The sequence below is a fragment of the Myotis myotis genome, unplaced genomic scaffold (genome assembly GCF_014108235.1).
Source record: "Myotis myotis isolate mMyoMyo1 unplaced genomic scaffold, mMyoMyo1.p scaffold_m19_p_2, whole genome shotgun sequence".
Classification (NCBI taxonomy): Eukaryota; Metazoa; Chordata; class Mammalia; order Chiroptera; family Vespertilionidae; genus Myotis; species Myotis myotis.
In genome coordinates, this window is record NW_023416324.1 from 178,090,744 (window position 1) to 178,111,317 (window position 20,574).

The window sequence follows — 20,574 nt, forward strand, 5'->3', positions numbered from 1 at the left end:
CAGGCTCCTGGCCTCCACTGTGTATTGTACTCTCCCTTGAGCTGTGGCCAGGGTGGGGCCGCCCTTTCCTGCTCTAGGATCACAGCGGTGACCCAGGGGCAGGCGCACACGGGGGCTGGCTGCAGGTAGCCCTTGCCTGCTGTGGGATCATCGCGGCTACTCCAATCACCAGCTGGGGGGTGGGTAAAGGTGGCCCGGTTCTCCAATCCAGGGCCAGGGCCTCCGGGCTCTTGCCTGCCACCTGGGTTTCCAATCACCGTCCTTCCCCTTTCGCCTCCCATCATTGTGCCTATGTATGCAAATTAACCGCCATCTTCCTTGGCAGTTAATTTGCATATCGCCCTGATTAGCCAATGGGAAGCATAGTGAAGGTACGGTTAATTACCTTTATTGTCTTTTATTAGATTAGATGCTAGCAATTATAATAAAGATGCCCCTGCCCCTTAAGTTTGCACAGCTTTCTCAGGAAATCATTATCACTCATCTTTTCTGGGCTGGAAAAAAGTCTATTTACATACTCATATATGGTGGGGGTTTTTGTGGTTTTTTAAAAAATTTATCTTTACTGTTTAAAGTATTACAGATGTCCCCTTTGTTTGTTTGTTTGGTTTTTAAACATGGCTTTCTTTTTTTTTCTTTTTTTTTAAAATATACTTTATTGATTTTTTACAGAGAGGAAGGGAGAGAGATAGAGAGTTAGAAACATCGATGAGAGAGAAACATTGATCAGCTGCCTCCTGCACATCTCCTACTGGGGATGTGCCCGCAACCCAGGTACATGCCCTTGACCGGAATCGAACCTGGGACCTTTCAGTCCGCAAGCCGACGCTCTATCCACTGAGCCAAACCGGTTTCAGCCCCTTTGTTTGTTTGTGTGTGTTTTTCCTGTTGACTCCCTCCACCCTGTATCCACCCCTTCCAGACCTTCATCACTTTATTGTCTGTGACCATGTGTCATGCATATCCGATATAATAAAACCCTAATATCCAAATCAACCAAACGGCAGAACGACCAGTTGCTATGACATGCACTGACCACTAGGGGGCAGATGCTCAATGCAGGAGCTGCCCCCTGGTGGTCAGTGCACTTCCCACAGGGGGAGCATTGCTGAGCAAGAAGCCAGGTGGGAACCTCTCCTGCCTCTGTGACAGCACTAAGGACCCCTCAGGGTCCTGGAGTGCAAGAGGGGTCCTGGACTGTGAGAAGGTGCAGGCCGGGCTGAGGGACGTTTCCCCCTTCCACCCCTAGTGCACAAATGTCATGCATTGGGCCTCTAGTATGCATATAAGTTCCCCCACCTCCACCTTGCCTCTGAAATTTATCAGTCTGTTCCATGCTTCTATGTCTACGGTTCTATTTTATTCATCAGTTTATTTTGTTCATTAGAATCCACATTTGAGTAAGATCATGTGATACTTATCTTTCTCTGACTGGCTTGTTTCACTTAGCATAATACTCACCAGGTCCATCCATGCTGTTGCAAATGGTGAGGTCCTTCTTTTTTATAGCTGTGTAGTATTCCATTGTGTAAATGTACCACAGCTTTTTTATCCACTCATCTGCTGAAGGGCACTTGGGATGTTTTCAGATCATAGCTATTGTAAATTGTGCTGCTATAAACATAAGGCGGCATATATTCTTTCTGACTGGTGTTTCTGGCTTCTTAGGATATATTCCTAGAAGTGGAATCACGGGGTCAAATGGGAGTTCCATATTTAATTTTTTGAGGAAACTCCATGCTGTTTTCTACAGTGACCGCGCCAGTCTGCATTCCCACCACCAGTGTACTAGGGATCCCTTTTCTCCACATCCTTGCCAGCATTTGTCATTTGTTGATTTGTTGATGATAGTCATTCTTAACAGGTGTGAGGTGATACCTCATTGTTGATATATGGTGGTTTATTTAGAGCAGTGGTTCTCAACCTTGGCTGCACATTAGAATCACCTGGGAATCTTTTTAAAATCCTGATTTCTAGGCCTCATCCTCTGGAAATTCTGTTTCTTTGTTACTAATGTTGTGGCCCCACCCCATAACAAAGAAACAGAATTTCCGGAGGATGAGGCCCAGAAATCAGGATTTTAAAAAGATTCCCAGGTGATTCTAATGTGCAGCCAAGGTTGAGAACCACTGATTTAGAGCTTCCTTTGCATACATTCATTCCTCAGCAGCCCTGTGCTGTAAGCTGAACAGATATTTGCCTTACTTCAAAAGTTGAGGAAACAGAGAATTAGTACACTTGCCCAAGAATGCAGTGATGTAGGTAGTGCTGACTCCTATTCCAGTGCTCTGTCCTATCAAAGACAAGAACTGGATGGTCTTTACAGTTTATAGAGCTTCTTAACATATTTCAGTTTTCAGGATAAAATAATGAGTTTATCAGGGATTAGACATGAAAATAAATGAAGTCTAGAGAGGGTAAGGGAACTTGTCCAAGTTTAACTATTGGTGGATTCAATAAGAATCCATGTCTCCTGCCTATAAGTCTTAATCATTTTGTTTGGTTGGTTGGTCAGTTGTTTTGAGACCTCAGATGCATTGAATTGGATTAAATATTTCTTTGGTGCATTTCATGTTCTCCTTACTAGTCCACGCCTGGCTCTGTTTTATTTAGTTACATAGTAATTTTATAGGTTAATACATGTGGGTGAACATAATAACTAAAGCATTGGCAATTCACCTTCATATAAAATGCCTCCCCATCCATTTCCCCTGCCTCCCCTTACCTAGTGTTCCCAACATTCCAAATCCCATGTTCATTGTCCTATTGCTTTCCTTTTCACATAGTTATACATAAGTATATTTTTATAGTCCTAGGGAGTTCATATTTTTTTAACTTTATGAAAAGTATATCATGCTATGTGCAGTATCTGGGAGATTATGTCATGCTGTATATCATTTGGGGGTCAGTTGTGAGATTGGAGTTCTTTTTACCAACAAAACTAGGTAATCACAGTATACACACATACACCAGCCCATGCTGTGTGTATGTGTATGAATATACATTTATAATGTAAAGACTACATCAAACTAATGTAAAAACTCTTGAAATGTAATAGACATACAGTGGGGCCTTGACTTACGAGTGTCCAGAACTAACGAGTTTTTTGAGATACGAGCCATCTCTCGGCCGATTTTTTTGCTTTGAGTTGCGAGCTAAAATTCGGGATATGAGCCAGCTTCAGATACCACACCGCTAGTTGGCGGAGCGAATGTCACAGTGAATGCCACAACATCAGCCCAGCATCACGTGTCTCACTCGTTCACTGTTGATTTGATATACAAGTAATTTGAGTTACAAGCTCCGTCACGGAACGAATTAAACTCGTAAGTCAAGGCCCCACTGTATTTAAATGCACTCTACCTTTACATTATATAGTAAAGACCCACTTGTTCAACAAATATTTAGAGTGCCAACCATGTGCCAAGAGAAATTATACTGTGCTGTGAGACATCTGTGTAAAATAGATACACTCGTCCCCCAATATATCTCTGATCTCATGGAAATACAGTGTATATATAAACAGAGGCTGGCAATAAATAAAACAAATATATAAAAAAATACAGGGTGTTAGATAAGCGCTAGGGAGAAGAATCATGGAAGGCCTTTAAGGACTGAGGTTTGCGATTTAAATAGTGGAGTGCTCAGCGATGACTTGGGGGTGGGGTGAGTGGGGAGAGACCTATTCACCAAGTGACACGGAGATCGCTTGTGAGAGTCAAATCAGAAGTAAACTCTTCAGAAGCCCCCACGTTCATCCCATTATGTTTGTAGAATGGCGGCTCAGTCAGAATTGATGATCCCCCAGAGGAACAATGCATTTTCCTCCCACTTTTAAAATTAAATTTATTGGGGTGACATTGGTCAACATGAATATATAGGTTTCAGGTGTGGGTTTCGATGTTTCAAGATCAATATATTGCACCGCGTGCCCACCACCCAAAGTCAAATCTTCTCCTGTCACCATATATGGGGGCCCCCTTCTCCCCCCACCCCCTTCCCTCTGGCATCATCCCACTGTTCTTGCAGCTGGCCGCCCCCCTGCAGCCGGCGCCACACCCGACTGCCTAGCGCGACCACCACCCGCGGGCACTTTGCCCGGTGTGCTCATCCCCGAGCACGCGGCGGGCGGGGGCCGGTGCGCGCCGCCCTCTGGCGGCTCGGGGGGATGCGCGCGCGTGCCCGGCCCGCAGCCTCTGGGCAGGCAAGCGGCCGGGAGGGCGGCGCGCGCCCCGCTCGGCAGCTGCGGCGGCGGCTGGTGTGGGCGCTCACGTCAGGGCTGGGGAGGAGGAGGCTCGCGGCGAAGAGTGAGAGAGACATGAGGCAGCCGGGCAGGAAGCGAGAAAGAGTTCGGTGGAGAAGGAGAGAGTTTTAGAGACGCCGGAGAACAGGACCCGGGTCCGCGGGAGAGCGTGGCCGCCCGGCTCCTCGTCTGCTCCGCGCGCTCTCCGGTGTCCGCTTTCAGCACCCCGAGCGGAGAACAGCTCCCGGCAGCCCGCAGCCTGCCAAGGGCCTCGGGCGGGCTACCTGGAGCCTCACCCCGGCTCAGGGGCACCCTGTGCGAACCCGGTGTGCACGCCTTTTCCTCCCCTCTGCTGGCGTGCGAGGAAACACGGGGAAAGCATCCGGCGGCCTCGGGAAGCCCTGAAGAAGTCCAAGCAGAATGTACCAGGGACACATGCAGGTAAGACATTTCCTTGGAACTGGAAAGAAATCTTGGGGGCTCATTGAAGAGCAAGGCGGTTCACCAAGTGACTGTGGCCAAGTGCTGCCTTCATTCACACAATTCAACAAGTGCAGTGGTGCGAGATGACCGTGACATTGCTGTCCGGGGCTATGGGTAAAACTAGACATGTTTCTGAGGGTGGGAGAAGAGAAGGAAAGACCACCTCGGAACTTCAATTGGGGAAGTTTGTTTTCTGTGCATTCCCTGAGCCTGTTTCTTTAAACAAGAGCAAGGAACCCCACAGAGGAAACCTGGAGCTGACCGTGTTTCTGTTGTAATCCTATTGATGCAACTGGGCATGTATGTCAACTGAAGGGCAAACAATAATAGGAAAGACAAAGCTTTTCCTTTACTGTCTGCAAAGGGTTCCTGACAGTTAGAACACTTCACACTTTTCATTGTTTTTTTAAAGTAATATTTTTAAAAAGGGTTTGTGGTGTATTTCTCCCTTCAACTGATGGGACATTGTCACTTATCCCTGTAGTCACAGGATGACTTAGGAGGATGAATTTCAAACATAGGTCCAGGAGGCTCATGTTTTGCAGGGGAGGTGCTGCCTTTGGTTATTAATCCTCATTTGAGCCTAGCTGCTTTTTCTCCCCGATGCACTCCACTCTCTTGGGCAAGATTACTTTAACCTTGACTCCAGTTCCCACTCACAGGGCTGGTTCTTCCTTATAAAGGCAGGTGTATGCTGGGGGGTGGGGAGAATGAAATACCAACTCAGCTTCCTAAAGTATGAACTGAGTTCTTTTGCTTTTTCTAAATGCTTTAGTCATCAGGTTTGATGTTTGAGCTTCTTTTCCATTCCAAAGATGGTCAAATACAGTCGCTATATGTGGTGCCTTCACCCTGGTGTGTAACATGTGTGAATACTGAGGATGTTGCTTCTGTATCTTTTAGAGCAATTGAAAATAGATAAATAATAGATAAATATGTTGTTGCATTCATGACTTAGTGCTACCCAATATTTAATTTCCAAGGCTGGGGGAAATTCCTTTGGACTACTTTTATATAAAAGTAATTTTGAAATTACTTTTATATAAAATGACATTGTAGCATATGGCTAAGTTTTGTAAGAATTCTGAATCAGCACTACCAGAATTCCAAAAGCATTTCCCATATTATTGACATCTTCCTGTTTTTACAAATATTCATGGGATTATATCACAGTTGATGGACAATAATTAATGACTAAAGTGTATTTCTAAATATATATAATACATATCATCTATATATTTCTTATTAAAGTTACACTAATTGGAAAGTTTAGTAATAAAGAAGCATTCAAAAAATGACTGCTGAAAAAATAACAAAAGATCATTACTATAGTTTTATGCTTCACCTCCACCCAAGAATGATACTTGCAATTTTATATATTAGCTATTATCCCTAAAAAGTTTCTCTATAAGAGTAAAATAGGAAGATTTAATAAACAGAGTCATTCTTCAGAAAATTGCTCATTCACACAAAATTCACAATTGACTGCTCGGGCAATTTACAAAAACTTCCCATGTCATTTTGTTTGTTTGTTTGAAAATACATTTTTGTGAATGAAGTATTGAAGCAACAATCTGGTTAATTCAAGAACCCACAAACAATTTTAACTCAGTTTCAAGGAAGGATGCTATTGAAACTTGAATTATTTAGAGCAATGTCTAAGGGTTTCATTTCACTTTGAGAGAATAGACAAATTGTAAGACTCTGCATATGCTCCTCACTCAATGTGGGGTGTTGTTGTTTTTTGCCTATGCACTGCTGTAACAACAAATATGATGGCTTGCAGTAAAACTCACAAATCTTTGCTGCCAAGCTTAACTTGAAAATGCTTCTAAATAAAGACTGTAATCAATATGCTTGCCAAAATTTCAGAGGACAATAATTTTTCTACTTATTATTGACCATTAATTTTAAAATAAACCCTCTAAGTAGCTATTAAATGATATGATCATCTGAGAGGGAATTTCCCCTCCCCCTAAAAAAGATAATGCCTATTACAACCTAATTCATAATTTAGTCATTTGCTTACATTTTAGAACCCCATTAGCTTCCCCAAAGAATAGTATTTACCCTGTAAACAAAATAAATAATCTGCAATAACGTCAACATTAACATTTTTAATTAAAAAAAGAAAAGAATATGTTTTTATCAGAGATAGCATCATCTTCCTGTGTACCTGACTCTAATCGCAAGGAAGAAGAAATACAGCCCAAACACTCCAAAGGATTTGTTATTAAAAATACAAATACAGGTTTGTTGAGGCAGACCAGAATGAGCAGGTTTACCAACATTTCTGTCAACTTTGGAGTTTGTTTGAAATATTAGTGTTTCTTGACTGAAACCTTAAAACAGGAGTGAACTAGAAAATATTTACCATCATTTGCTATACCTTCTAGTTCTTCTCTTTTTTGCATCCAAGAGAATTTAAAGTAAAGTTCTTTGTAAATAGAGAGCCTGGAGTGGAGGAAGTGTTCACATGAAGCCTTAAGAAGTAGTCCAGCCTAGCCGGTGTGGCTCAGTGGTTGAGCATGGAGTTATGAACCAGGAGGTCATGGTTTGATTCCTGGGCAGGGTACCTGCCCAGGTCAGGGCACATGCCCATGTTGTGGGCTCGATCCCCAGTGTGGGGCATGCAGGAGGCAGCCAACCAATGATTCTCTCTCATCATTGATGTTTCTAACTCTTTCTCCCTCTCCCTTCTTCTCTGAAATCAATAAAAATATACTTTAAAAAAAAAAGTAGTCCAATTTAAAACTCCTGTAGTGCCTTTGTTTTTGTAACTTAATGATTTTGTAAATAAGGTCTTTTAATTATTATACATATGGTCAATTCATCCATTTTACTGTAAATAACAGAATTTATTTTAGACACCACAAACTTTTAAACACACTTTGTTAGCACATTGGAAGATAAAAGTTGAGATAAACAGAGCATAGCACAGTACCATATACTCCTTGGTTTCATAGTAAATGTCGCAGGTTTATTTGTTAGGAGCAGGGCCCTAGAGCTGTGCTGTTTTCCAGTTGCCTCACCAATTACTTCCAAGGGGAATTCATCACCCTAGCAACTTAAGCAAAGGTTGATTCTTTAGTGTCTGTTTTAGATTTACTCCCCCCCCCCCTTGACCAAGGGGCCAACAATGATTGTATATACTTAGCATCAATGCTGACCAAACTCTCTATTCCTAATAGATAATCTGTGGTCTGAATCCCTCCCATATCTCCGTATTCTATGTGCTGTGATGCTTACTTGAATGTGTGCATGAGTTAACACTGCCAATTAAAGCAAAATAGGTATTTGGCTCAGTATATTTCTTTAATCAAACTTTTTTTTCTGGAATTACAGAGCAATATAATTTCAATTTTAAACTAAGGTTTTTTTTATTGTTAATAAAGCATCCACAGTCATGTTTTCTATTTAAAAATAGTTACTTCAGAAGACAAACAAAAACATGTTTTTAAGTATAACTGATCTTTTTTTTATAAGCATTCAAAACAGGCTTTTTTGACTTATTCCAGCCAGCCGAGAATCATTCCACACCCTCTGCTTTCACAGATAAAAAGACTAAAGAAAATTTAAGTGACAAAACTGTAAGATTATTAACACGTCTACAAGTAGTCATTTTATGTGTCTACCCTCCAAAGGGGTTTTGTGTTTGTCTTTATTTATGACTTTGATTAAGCTTAAAAAAAATCTTCATGAAGGAGAATGGCTTGGGTTACACAAATCATGTTAATGCATTAGATCTGGCCATTTGGAATTCATGTGGGTTCACTGGAAACAACGAACACAGAAGCCAATGTAAGGTAAGATTATAGAATGTTGTTTTCAACATCTGTGACAGCAGTTTGTCATAATTGGGATCCTCAGCAAAACTGTGAAATAGACAGTGTTTAACACGGGTCCCTCCACTTCTCTAACAGATTCGTTTTTCCCCTTTGATGCCACCATTTTCTATCCTGTGTCATTTCTTTATTAACCCTTTGCTGGCATAGACATAATTTATACCAGTACAGCACATACACACCTCACAATGTATTTGCACTTTCAGAGAAAATTGGTTTGGGGCATGGTGGGGGGTTGAGTTGGTTGTGTTGTTTTGGTCACAGGAACTGCTACCTTCCCTTCTCCCCCCAACTCAAGTGGCACCTGCCCTCCGCCCCAAAGTGTTCCTATGAGTGATAATGAGCATTGATACAATAAATTCATTGCCTGAATTATTAACTAGAACTCTATTGAAGGAAATTCATGACACTAGCTTCAGCAAGATACTGAAGTGCCTTTCTAGCCTATATAATAAAGGGGTAATATGCAAATCGACTAAATGGCACAATGACTGGTCGCTATGACACACACTGACCACCAGGGGGAAGATGCTCAATGCAGAAGCTGCCCCCTGGTGGTCAGTGCGCTCCCACAGGGGGAACACCGCTGAGCCACAAGCCAGGCTGACAGCCGGCGAGTGCAGCAGTGGTGGCAGGAGCCTCTCCCACCTCCACAGCAGCACTAAGGATGTCTGACTGCCCCCAAGGATGTCGGACATCCCCCAAGGGCTCCTGGACTGCTAAAGGGTGCAGGCCGGGCACAAATGTCGTGCACTGGGCCTCTAGTATATTTATAAGCAAATCGTGCCTAGTATAAGTGTAATATTGAGCTTCTAACACGTAAAAATTATAATACTTATGGTATAATATTGCAGAATATTTGATTAGCCTGAAATTTTTATTCCTCAGCCATACCAGCCAACAGTTTGCATTAAACATTTACTGCAAGAAACACAATATGTTCTTCCTAGATTTTGTTTATGGTTTATAAACATCCTTCCTAAAAATATGTGTTTGAATAAAATTTTTCAGCATATGAATGTGTTGACTATAAAACATTTTTAAAGTAAAGAATAAGAAAAGGTTAAAACAGAACTTGTTGATTTAAAAATCCTGAATCTCTAGTAGTACCACTTCCAACCTAGGAAACATTACGATGTGATGCATCATGTAGTCAAAACATCTGGCAGTCTGCTTTTTTACACTTTTCATTGAGATCGCATGTTGCCAGCATGGGCATACACGAGAGCTGTTTAAAGGTTTTATATTCTAGAATTAACTTCTTGATAACTTTTATGGAATTACCAGTGTGCATTTCTTGCAGTAATTGTGAAGGCAAACCTTAGCCTAATGTTTCCTTATTAAAAGCCCCGAGACTGATGAAATGTTTTGAGACATCTAAACATGATGTAATTTCAAATAAACTGGTAGAGAAAATGCAGTTGCCAAGTTTCTGAAACATGTATCGCCTTTTCATAATTCAAATTTATATGAGGAAAAGTCATCTTGAACTGTAGCATGTAACGCAGGGATGAGAGAACAGAGCGCTATGAGTGGGGGATTTCATTTTTTTTCAGGACCCTTTCCTTTATCTCCAACTCGCCCAATTCCACTGTTCTTCACCTGTGCATCCCCTTTAGCAAGAGTACCAAATGGGAGACTTCTTTCCCCGGGCTGTTAAGAAAGCTTTTTATAGCTTATAAATTATTATGTTATATAGAATATAACAGAAAGATAGTTAATAACCTGTTGGTTAAATATCAAAACCATTGCTGATTGTTCAGCTCAGCATATAATATAACACACTGCCAATAAAATCATTACATTGCCCCATAAAATCATTTTTACTGATCCTTACTAGTAAATATATACTAGTTCTTCTGTGAAAACCCCATTATATAAACGATCATTGTTATTCTCCATGTGAGATTTTACTAAATCGATCATCCTTACATATTTATTTTTAGACAATCACTGTTAGAAATTTCACAGATGAAAACTAATGAGCTCATTTAGATAGGAAGAGGCTGCTTATGCACCATTTCATTGACAAGAAGCACATAGAACCCTGCCAGCCGCTCTGCGTTGGGGTGAAACTGAGCCAAGGGGGAGAGTTTGCATGGCAGCTGCATGTACAACTCTGCAAAGCCCCTGCTTATGCGTAGAGACTTCAGAAACACCAGACCAACCCCGCAAGTGGGACTTGGTGTGGAGAAAACTTTTTATCCCAAACAGAACGCCATATGGTGACCTATGAATCATGGATATTCCAAGGGAGGATTGTGATGCCTAAATCTACCTAGGGAGCTACCACATTCCCACTCCTACAAACCCTCTTTAAAAGTTTGTGGTTTTTAAAGCAACTGGTATGGTGGAGGAATTCGGAACCATTTCCTGTGAGTAATGATTGAAGGAACTGGGGATGTTTGACTTGGAAAGTAAAGACTCAAGGACACCATGATGACTCTACATAAATATCTGAGGAGCTATTACGCAGGAAGGGGATAGAATTGTTCAGTGTAGCCTTGAGGGATAAAACTGGTACTAAATCAGTGTGAGGTAATGCGTTTCCTCAAGACAGTGACAATAAGAAGACCCTGGGCCCAGCACCCACTTCCCACTGTTGTGAGTTGCTTACTTGGAGATGAAAGAGACCTAGAGTGAAGAAGGGAGCCCATGGCTGAGCAGAGCAGAGCAGAGTGTCCCTGCACACACAGACCTCTGTTCCAAGACCATCATATGAAGTCCAGTGGAAGGTAGTACCATGGATGGCATGTGTGTTTGTGTGTACATGGCTGTGCATCCTACCAAAAGAGGCTGTAGTCAAGTGAAGTAGTGACCTGAAATAAGCAAAATGCAACATATCCTTGGGGGGATATTCCCCAGTTACCTGAAAGTATATGGCTGCGCATCAGACAGAGGTGTGCTGGTACCATCACACAGAGTGATCAAAATAGTAAAAGGTCAGAAAATATGGAACCTCTTTGAGGAAATGGGAAAGAAGAAAACATTTAAACATGATGAGAAGATGGGGCTGCTAGAGCAGCAAAACATCTTTTTAGTTCCTTTCACATGGGTGTTCACTGTGACATGCTTCTCCTGGGTGGTATCCTTTGATCATGTAGTGACGTGCCATCTGATTGGGCAGGTGATTATGTGCACGTGAACCACCTAGAGGCTTGTTGGGAATGCAGAATCTCAAGTCCCACCCCTCACCTACCAAATCAGAAGCTGAGTAGTTCAGGATATCCAGTGATTTGTATGCACATTAACGTTTGAGAAGCACTGGCCTGAAAATGTCTACGTAGAGGACAGGGTCAGATCTATTGCACTGAGAACTTAGCAAAAGCCTTGATTTGGGGGTAGCTTTCTGCTATCACAGAGGCATGTGAGTCCCTGTCAGAGGAGATGGCAAGAGCAGCTATCACAACATGTTTGAATAAAATGTCTTCCTTATATTGACACCATAACCTCCACTCAATTGTTTGTAGTTTTTTCATTTGGAAAACACAACGAAGCTATTATGTTCCACCTGAATAAAACAAACCTTCAAATATTTAGAGAACTTTCATGTCCTCATCCCATTAAATCTTTTCTTCTCTATGATAAACACCCTAGTTCAGGCAACCGTTTCTCATAATGACATTTCTGATGTTTTACTGGCTCCATAAAATGTATAGCCCCTCTGAACAAGACACATTGCTCACGATGTGTCTTCCTGACCAATGTCAAGCACTTTGAGATTCTTTCTCTCTTGGGACAGACATCTACTCAGACAACCTAAGGTTACTTTAACATATTTAGACTAAATTGTTCTCTAAATTGTTCTGATGTTTCTATTCTCCAAATAACTTGGGAATTATCTCACAGGTGTTAGGTCTTTATACCAGAATAATCTTGGATCCAAATGTGCTCATTAGGAAAAAGGCAAATGTGCTCATTACAATGTTCTACATTAACAGTTCCTTTTGTCTCTAACAATTGCACTAGTATTCAATCTTGAGGTCATTGAATCCTGAGTTTGAAGGACTCTTGAAAATGTTTTGTTCAAGTATATCATTTCACAGATTAGAAAACTGAGGTTCATGATAGTAAGAGACTTGCTCAAGAAGTCTCCCATAGGTTAGTTAGCAGAGCTAGGATGGGAATGAAAGTTGCCTTACTCCAGTGTGCTATGTACACACATTACACTGTTATTCTTTCTTTTGATGTTTATTACAGTAAAATACTAAGTGAAAGTGAACATTATAATAAACTACAAGATGTTTCCAAATGTCCAGGGGTTTGGCATTTAGTCATAAAAGTTGTTATTTTTCTGCTTTTCAGTTTTAGTATGACGATTTGATATTTCATGTATTCAGTTTTGGTAGTCGTCTGGCTAACAGTGGAAGAAAGTCTAATCTGTAAGTGTTTTAAAAGTTAAATGAGGCCCCATGAAAAGTTGGATTATTTCTTTTCCTGAAGGTGTTCCCCACTGTCTCTCCTGGGACTGACTAGATTGACCATTTGAGTGAACTGATTTTGTAGGTCCTTGGAACTAGCTACCTAAAAATACAAGTAAATCAATCAGGGGTTCTTAACTGTAATTCACTTAAACAAAAAAAGATGGTTTATTAAAAGTATAGTTAGACAATTAATAAGCATAGAAGGAATGATGAAGATAGAAGAGTCGCCATTTTGAAATCATAGTAAAAATTGATTCAAGTGAGAATAATCAATGAACGCTAAATCTGAGGAAGGGGCATTTTGAGGAGAAATAGGATATTTATATGACATCAAAATATCACACATACTAGTATAAATTACAAAAGAAAAAATAGTAACTATTCAGTGGGGACATTGGACAACATCCTATCACCAATAAGGTGACCATCTGGGCGTCCATCTCTGGGTGTGGTGCCCTGAGAAGGACACAGCATCACTCGTGTCATATGCTTCCGAGAATGCACAACCTGAGTCTAATCATGAGAACAGCTCAGAGAAACCCAAAAGGAGGTTTACTCTAGAAAACTGGCAGATTCTGTTTCTCAAGAATATCAGTGTCATGTTAAACAAGAAAGAACTGAGATGTTTACAAATTAAAAGACTAAAGAGACATGACAGCTAAATGCAGTACCTGATCCTGGACTGGATCTCAGAATAGGAAAGAAAATCGTTATGAAGGAAACCCCTGGCACAACTGGAACTTAAATGTGGATTGGAGGTTAGATTAGCATTAGTGTTGTATTTCCTGAATGTAATAACTAGCTGTGGCTACGTAAGAGGATATTCTTGTTCATTGGAAATGCATACTGCAGTGTGAAGGGGGTAAGGGGCATAGTGTGTGTATCATACTCTCAAGTGATTTGGAATAGTGGAGATAATCATACAGCCCTGGCTGGTGTGGTTCTGTGGTTAGAGCACCGACCAGTGCATCGGAGGGTCCTGGGTTTAATTGCTAGTCAAGGGCATGCACCTGGGTTGCAGGATCGATCCCAGCCCCAGTCGGAGCACATGTGGGGGGGGAACCAATCCATGTGTCTCTCTCACAATGGTGCCTCTCTCTCTCTCTCTCTTTCCCTACCATTTTCTCTAAAAATCAATGGAAAAAATATCCTTGGGTGAAGATTAACCAAAAAAAGAGAAAATAATAATATGTAGAAAAATGTTAAAATGCAAATATCTGGGGAAAGAGTATGATGGGAGTTCATTGTACTGTTCTTGCTTGCAATTTTTAATAGGCTTGAGATTATTTTAAAATAAAAAAGTATTTTAGTGTTTACAAAAAGTACATTGGAGCACTCCCAGACTAATAGAACTAGGCTTGAGACGGAGGGACCAGGCAATATGCAAGGGCACAGTCCCAGTCAAACTCCAAACCAGACTAGCACAGACCCCACTGCTGCCCTCACAGGACAAGGAGCGTCGGAGCTTGCAACCCTGACACCCCCGATCGGGCACTGGTTCAGCCGATGGGCACGGGGGCTGCCCATGGAAACCTCATGCTCGAGTTTCAGCTGCTGCCCCCACTGTCAGGATGAATAATCTACCACAACCGCTTCTTTGTGCCCCCAAAACCCAATTCAAAGTGGGGGCAGGCGTGGCCTTTGGTGGAGCCAAAGTATATATCCATGCCCTATCTGAGAGATAGTCTAGGAAAGTAAAATAAATACCTCTCTATCTTGACTAAAGTCCAGTCTGCCTTGAGAGAAAGGAGTTAAAAGAAAATAATTATCTATAAGCCCTCTGCTTATTTGTTGCTACCTGCCATTACAGCAGGCCTGCAGGAGAATAGTGGAAAGCTGGAGGATATTGGTTTGGGTAATCATGAAGCAAAGAAGAGCAGGATGATCCCTCCATCATTCATCAATGTCCATCTCCTGTTCACTCCTGTTCTCTTTGAGAAACTGGAAAGAGCCCTGTGAAGAACTTAGTAATTAATCAAGGAATTAAAATACATATAATGAACTTTAGTGATAAGACCTTTTGTCCTTCCAAATGCAGGAATTTACTGTAGAAAACTGGACACATTGGTGTTTCATATTCATCCAAAGGATGATTATAATCAAGATGCCCTGTGCATTTGAGCCATTAATATTGAAATGCACCTATTACAGATGATTTATGTAAGACACAAAGAGCTTGGGGCAAGATTAAATGAGAATAGAATCTTGGAGATATAAAAGTCTTCAGAGTTCACATAGCACAACTTTGTCATTGCACATATGAGGAAATGGAGGGCAAGATCTTAATGGAATTAATTCTGGAATTAATTGCTTCTCTCCAAAATGAAAACAAACAAACAAACAAAAGTATGTTGAAAGGCTTTCAATGGGGTGCATCATACAAGGCTTAATAACTACTCAGATTTGAAGAAGCCACAAAAACATAGTGATTAACAACTTGAGTTCCAGGGTCAGACAGCCCCAAGTTCAAATCCTGGCTTCACTGAGTATTATTACTGTGTGATCTGCTCTAATGCATTATCCTCTCTAAACCTCACTTTCCTCATCTGCTACATGGGGATAATAAGTGTTTCGGTACCTTGTGATGACTTTGTAAGCATTAGCTCTTATGTGTTTATGGAGCTGGCAACGTGTTTCAGGCACACTGTGTGTAGACGGAGTTCAGCCATAGCAATCCCTACCTACTTGGTTGTTTACAGTGGTGACAGATGCTTGATTTTCTTGTCCTCTCGGTTTTGTTTTTTCATTTTCCCATCCCCAAACTCCTGCCTTCCGTTTACTGAATATTTACTGAACTTTTAACATTCGACTCAGATGTTGTCTCCTCAATGAGTGCTGCTCTGTGCCCACCAGCACCCTTCCACCCTCCCCCACACACAGTGCAGAATTAGGGATATCTTCCGTAATGCCGCCTTAGCACCTTATATGCATCACTAATACCATCATTGACCCATAGGTTTAGTTACTTATTTTTGTCAGTCTCCCCAACTATTGTAAGCTCATCTGTGGTAGTGACTATATTCAATGCATCTGTATATCTCTGGAGACTGGTAATGCTAAGTACATACTATTAATGTAGTATTTATTGAATAAATGAAATGGTGAATGAATGGATGAAAGAAAGGACAAAGGAATGAATGGATGAAGTACGTAGAAGAGTCCCTTACTGTACTGAATAAGAACTCCAAAGTGGAATGTTCTCTCTGATTCTGACACACACAGCCCCAGGATCTGGTCTATTCCCATGAATTTAGGAGCGAATGCATATCAAGTGAAGTTGCCATGCACTTGAAAGGGAATCAATTACAGGGAAACCTTATAAACCCTATAATTAGATTGCCACTGTAATTAACCAACACCCTGCTGTCAGAGCAGTCTACGTAGTCTAATGGGTTCAACCCTCTAAAGCCTGAGGACAGTCTGGGGCTGCTGATTTTAAAATATAATAGATTCTCCTAATGGTTTCTAACTATATCTCTAACTGGCCAAGGTCATTTGGAATTAGAGTCCCTGACTCTCAGAGTCTAGACGCCTCCTCATGAACTCAGCTAGTTGTCAACAGTGATTTTGATTATAGCGCTAACACACACACCCTGGAGACCACTGAGACACAGAATGACACACTCAGAACTGCCCTAGGAGGCCATCAGATGCTTACACCCAGTTGTAAGGGTTGCTTACACCTCTAGCCCTAAGTTCCCCAATTACACACACACACACACACACACACACACACACACACACACACACACACACTTTTCCACAGATCCAAGGAAGGAGCTGCACTCACAAAGGTCATCCAGGGGACATGTCCATCTTGTGAGCCCATCTAACTATAGAGATCGTATTATTATGTCTCCCACAGTTACTCTGATAGGAGAACCTGGGATATGAAGGCGTATTTCTTCCCATTCAGATACAATGTAAAAAGATTCCAAAATCACACCACAGCTCTCGCTAACAAGAGAGAGGAAGTAATTGTGCCAGTGATATGTGCCACCTGTGGGCAAGTCATCAAAAGGGGTCCTCTCTGGGGGGAGAGGAGGGGTCAAATACAAAGTCTCTCCTTTTCCCTGGAGAACACAGTCCCATACACAGACACAATGTGGAGTTAGAGGGTTGGATTTCAGACATGACTGTTGCCCCCTGCTCCAGGCATCCTTGCACAACCATATGTATGTCTCTGAAGGGGCCTCCTCTACCAACAGTCGTGTGTGTGTGTGTGTGTGTGTGTGTGTGTGTGTGTGTGTGTGAAGGTGTATGATGAAAGGTAAAGAAATGAGCTCTATTTTAACAAAGATAATCAAACAGATGGGATGTGAGCTTGCTAATGCTTTATGGAAGAGGATTACTGGCTTTCCTTCCAGCTCTAGGATTCTATTATTATCAGGCCCTTAATTAGTGATACAATGTACATCTCTGATTGCTTGGTCAAGGCAGATTTCCCCAGTTTACCAGTACCATATCACGGAAAATAAATTTAAAAGCTTTGCTAATATACAGATACTTATTTCTTATGAAGCCAAAGATCAACATCTCGTAATTCTTCAAAAAATATGCTGCTTGAACCCTAGCCAATTTTCTCAGTGGTTAGAGCATCAGCCCAGGGGCTGAAGGGTTTTGTATTTGATTACCAGCCAAGGACATGTATCTTGGTTGCAAGTTCATCCGGGCCCTGTTGGGGCATGTGCAGGAGGCAACCAATCGATGTATCTCATGTCGATGTTTCTCTCTCTCCCCGAACCTCCGCTTACTACCTTCCTCTCTCTCTAAAAAAATCAGTGGAGCCCTTGGTGGTTTGGCTCAGTGGATAGAGCATCAGCCTGTGGACTGAAGGGTCCCAAGTTCGATTCTGGTCAAGGGCACATGCCCAGGTTGTGGGCTTGATCCCCAGTAGGGGGCATACAGGAGGCAGCCGATGGATGATTCTTGCTCATCATTGGTGTTTCTATCTCTCTCTCCCCTTTCTCCCTTCCTCTCTGAAATCAATAAAATAAAAATTGAAGTTTAAAATTTTTTTAAAGAAATAAAAAAAATAAATGGAAAAAATATCCTCAGGTGAGAATTTTTTAAAAAAATAAAGATATGCTACTTGGGAGGATCCTGCTGCCCTTCTCTCCATTTTGCAAATAACGAAAGATAATTTTCTACAAAGCTATCCCCAACATGGCAGAACTCTAACTGCGATCGAAAACTGATAACCTCTGCTATAATAGTCACTTTTTGTGAGATTAACTCATAAATGGTAATCTTTAGAGTGCTTCAGTGGGGTTTGGTAAAGGATAGGTACTTTTTATCTTTGTCGTGCTGATAAAGAGAATGCGGCTCAAAGGTTTTGACCCAAAGTTCCGTATCAAATCAGTTGGGGACTGAAGACCAGAATCTGGGCCTTCTGATTTTTATCCTATCACTTGAGTCTGCATAGAAAATTCAGTGCACATTTCCACATCACTACCTCAGCTATTGCAAAATGACTCAACTAGGATGTTGCAAGTTTTCTGGAACATTGCATAACCTTGGACAGTAGAAATCTCTGATGCATCCTTCCTACCATTTACGCAAGGCAGATGCTAAATCCATACAGCTTTAGCAACCCTCTGAACTGAGTATCTATATATATTAACCTAACACCCTGAGAAAACCTTCGTGTGTGATGGTGCACTCTCCTAGTGTCCTCCTAGCAGAACAGCAATGAAGCATCCATCCTTCCATGCAGAAAGCCTCCCTATAATCAGAAATGCCCAGAAGGCCAGGAGACTAGTGAGACTGTGGGACTAACCCAAGCTCAGAAAAGCCCAGTAGAGTCACTGTATTCCATGTGTCAAAGCAGAATCTTGGGCTGTTTGTATAAACTAAGCCAAAATATGCTCTCCCCAAATCTGCCACTTACCTAAATATTTTATTTTAGTGTTTTGTATTTCGTTTGCTATTATAAAAACTAGAGGCTTGGTACATGAATTTGTGCACAGGTGGAGTCCCTCGGCCTGGCTGGCAATCAGGGGCCTATAGGGGCAGGCCAGCAGGGAGGGGAGGGAGGGGGGGGGGACTACAGGAGGTTGGCTGGCTGCAGGAGGTTGACTGTGGGAGACACTGACCACTAGGGGGCAGCTCCTGTGTTGAGCATCTGCCCCCTGATGGTCAGTAAGCATCATAGCTACTGGCCGGTCATCTGGTCATTCGGTCATCTGGTCTTAACAGTCACTTAGGCTTTTATATATGTAGATATTCAAAAATAATGTGGTGAACCAAATGTTTTGTGTTTTACTTTGATGCTTTCACTTCTATTAAACCTATCTTTAAAATGCCTGACATTAGTATTGAAAAATTAGTCACTACTTATTTGGAGGACTTCTAATTTCTCCTGCTCTTAGAGATCCATTTTTTTACAGGGAAAGAGAAAATACCAGCTTTGTAGAAAGAGAACTTCTAAATGGCAGGATAAAGACTACTGTGGAGGAAATATGCATGGATTATACTAATCTTGATTGATATTAAAATATCTACTTAAAATGGAATCATTGTTTCCTAAATTCTTAAAATTAATTTTAAATTTCCCATTACTTTAGGAGTGGAAGGCCTAGAAATAACATTATAAACCATTCTAAAAATCAGAATATTATAGTATTGATCCAATAAAATTAAAGATACCAAAATAAAAATCATGTTTCCTTTCATAGTTAATTTTGTTAAAATTAATTTTTTCAGGGATAAATTTCTAGTGCATTAATGTGATTATAGCCTGGTTTCAGAATCAATGATAAAAGAATTGAAATGCTCTGGGTTATATCAGGAAGCAATAATCTAACTACTATTCTATTTTAAGAATTAAAGTACAAGCATGCTGCACCTAGCTTATCAAAAATTATTTTACCTATGGCTTTTACTGCACATAGTTCTGCCATTTTAAATAAATGTTTAAATGGATAGTAAACCATTTTGCAGGTGAAAAAAATATGTTAAATTGACTAAAAACTGGAAGCATAGTTTATCTGTTATCCTAAATATACATCTACAAACCAATTATTTTTTCCCAACTAAATAGCAGTATCACTAACTGACCACTTCTACCTGATCCAACTCAAAGTCAGTTTTTTCCAAACTAGACTCATCACTACCAACAACATTCCTAAAGCCTGTTTCTTCTATTACCTGTATTGTTTAATAATACCACCATCTACTCAATTATTTAAGTCATAAACCTGGGAGCCATTCTCTCCTCTTTCTCCCTAATGTAAGATTTCATTCTTTACTATTGCCCAGTAGTATTCTATTGTGTAAATCTACCTCAACTTTTTCCCCATGTATTAATGATGGGCAGTTGGGCTGCTTCCAAACCTTGCCTATTGTAAATAACACTGCAATGAACATAGGATTGCATCTATTCTTTTGAATTAATGTTTTGGGGTTCTTTGGACATATTCCCAAAAATGGAATCACTGGGTCATAAGGCAGTTCCATTTTTATTTATTTATTTATTTTATTATTATTTTTTTATCTCTGTTCCTCCTGAACTTGTGGGACTTTTTTCTTCACCAGATTAGGGAAGGTGTGTGTGTGTGTGTGTGTGTGTGTGTGTGTG

The 20,574-nt window shown here is 41.0% G+C and overlaps 1 protein-coding gene across 4 annotated transcripts in view; it reads left to right on the forward strand.

Moving 5' to 3' along the window:
- The first annotated feature begins 4,227 nt into the window (after positions 1 to 4,227).
- PEX5L (peroxisomal biogenesis factor 5 like) overlaps positions 4,228 to 20,574 on the forward strand; it is a 232,876-nt gene continuing 216,529 nt past the window's right edge. For all 4 annotated transcript variants that reach the window (XM_036352041.1, XM_036352043.1, XM_036352042.1 and 1 more), the window contains exon 1: positions 4,228 to 4,684. In XM_036352041.1, coding sequence (XP_036207934.1) covers positions 4,664 to 4,684 — 21 coding nt within the window. In that variant the 5' untranslated portion in view covers positions 4,228 to 4,663. The remainder of the gene's footprint in view (positions 4,685 to 20,574) is intronic.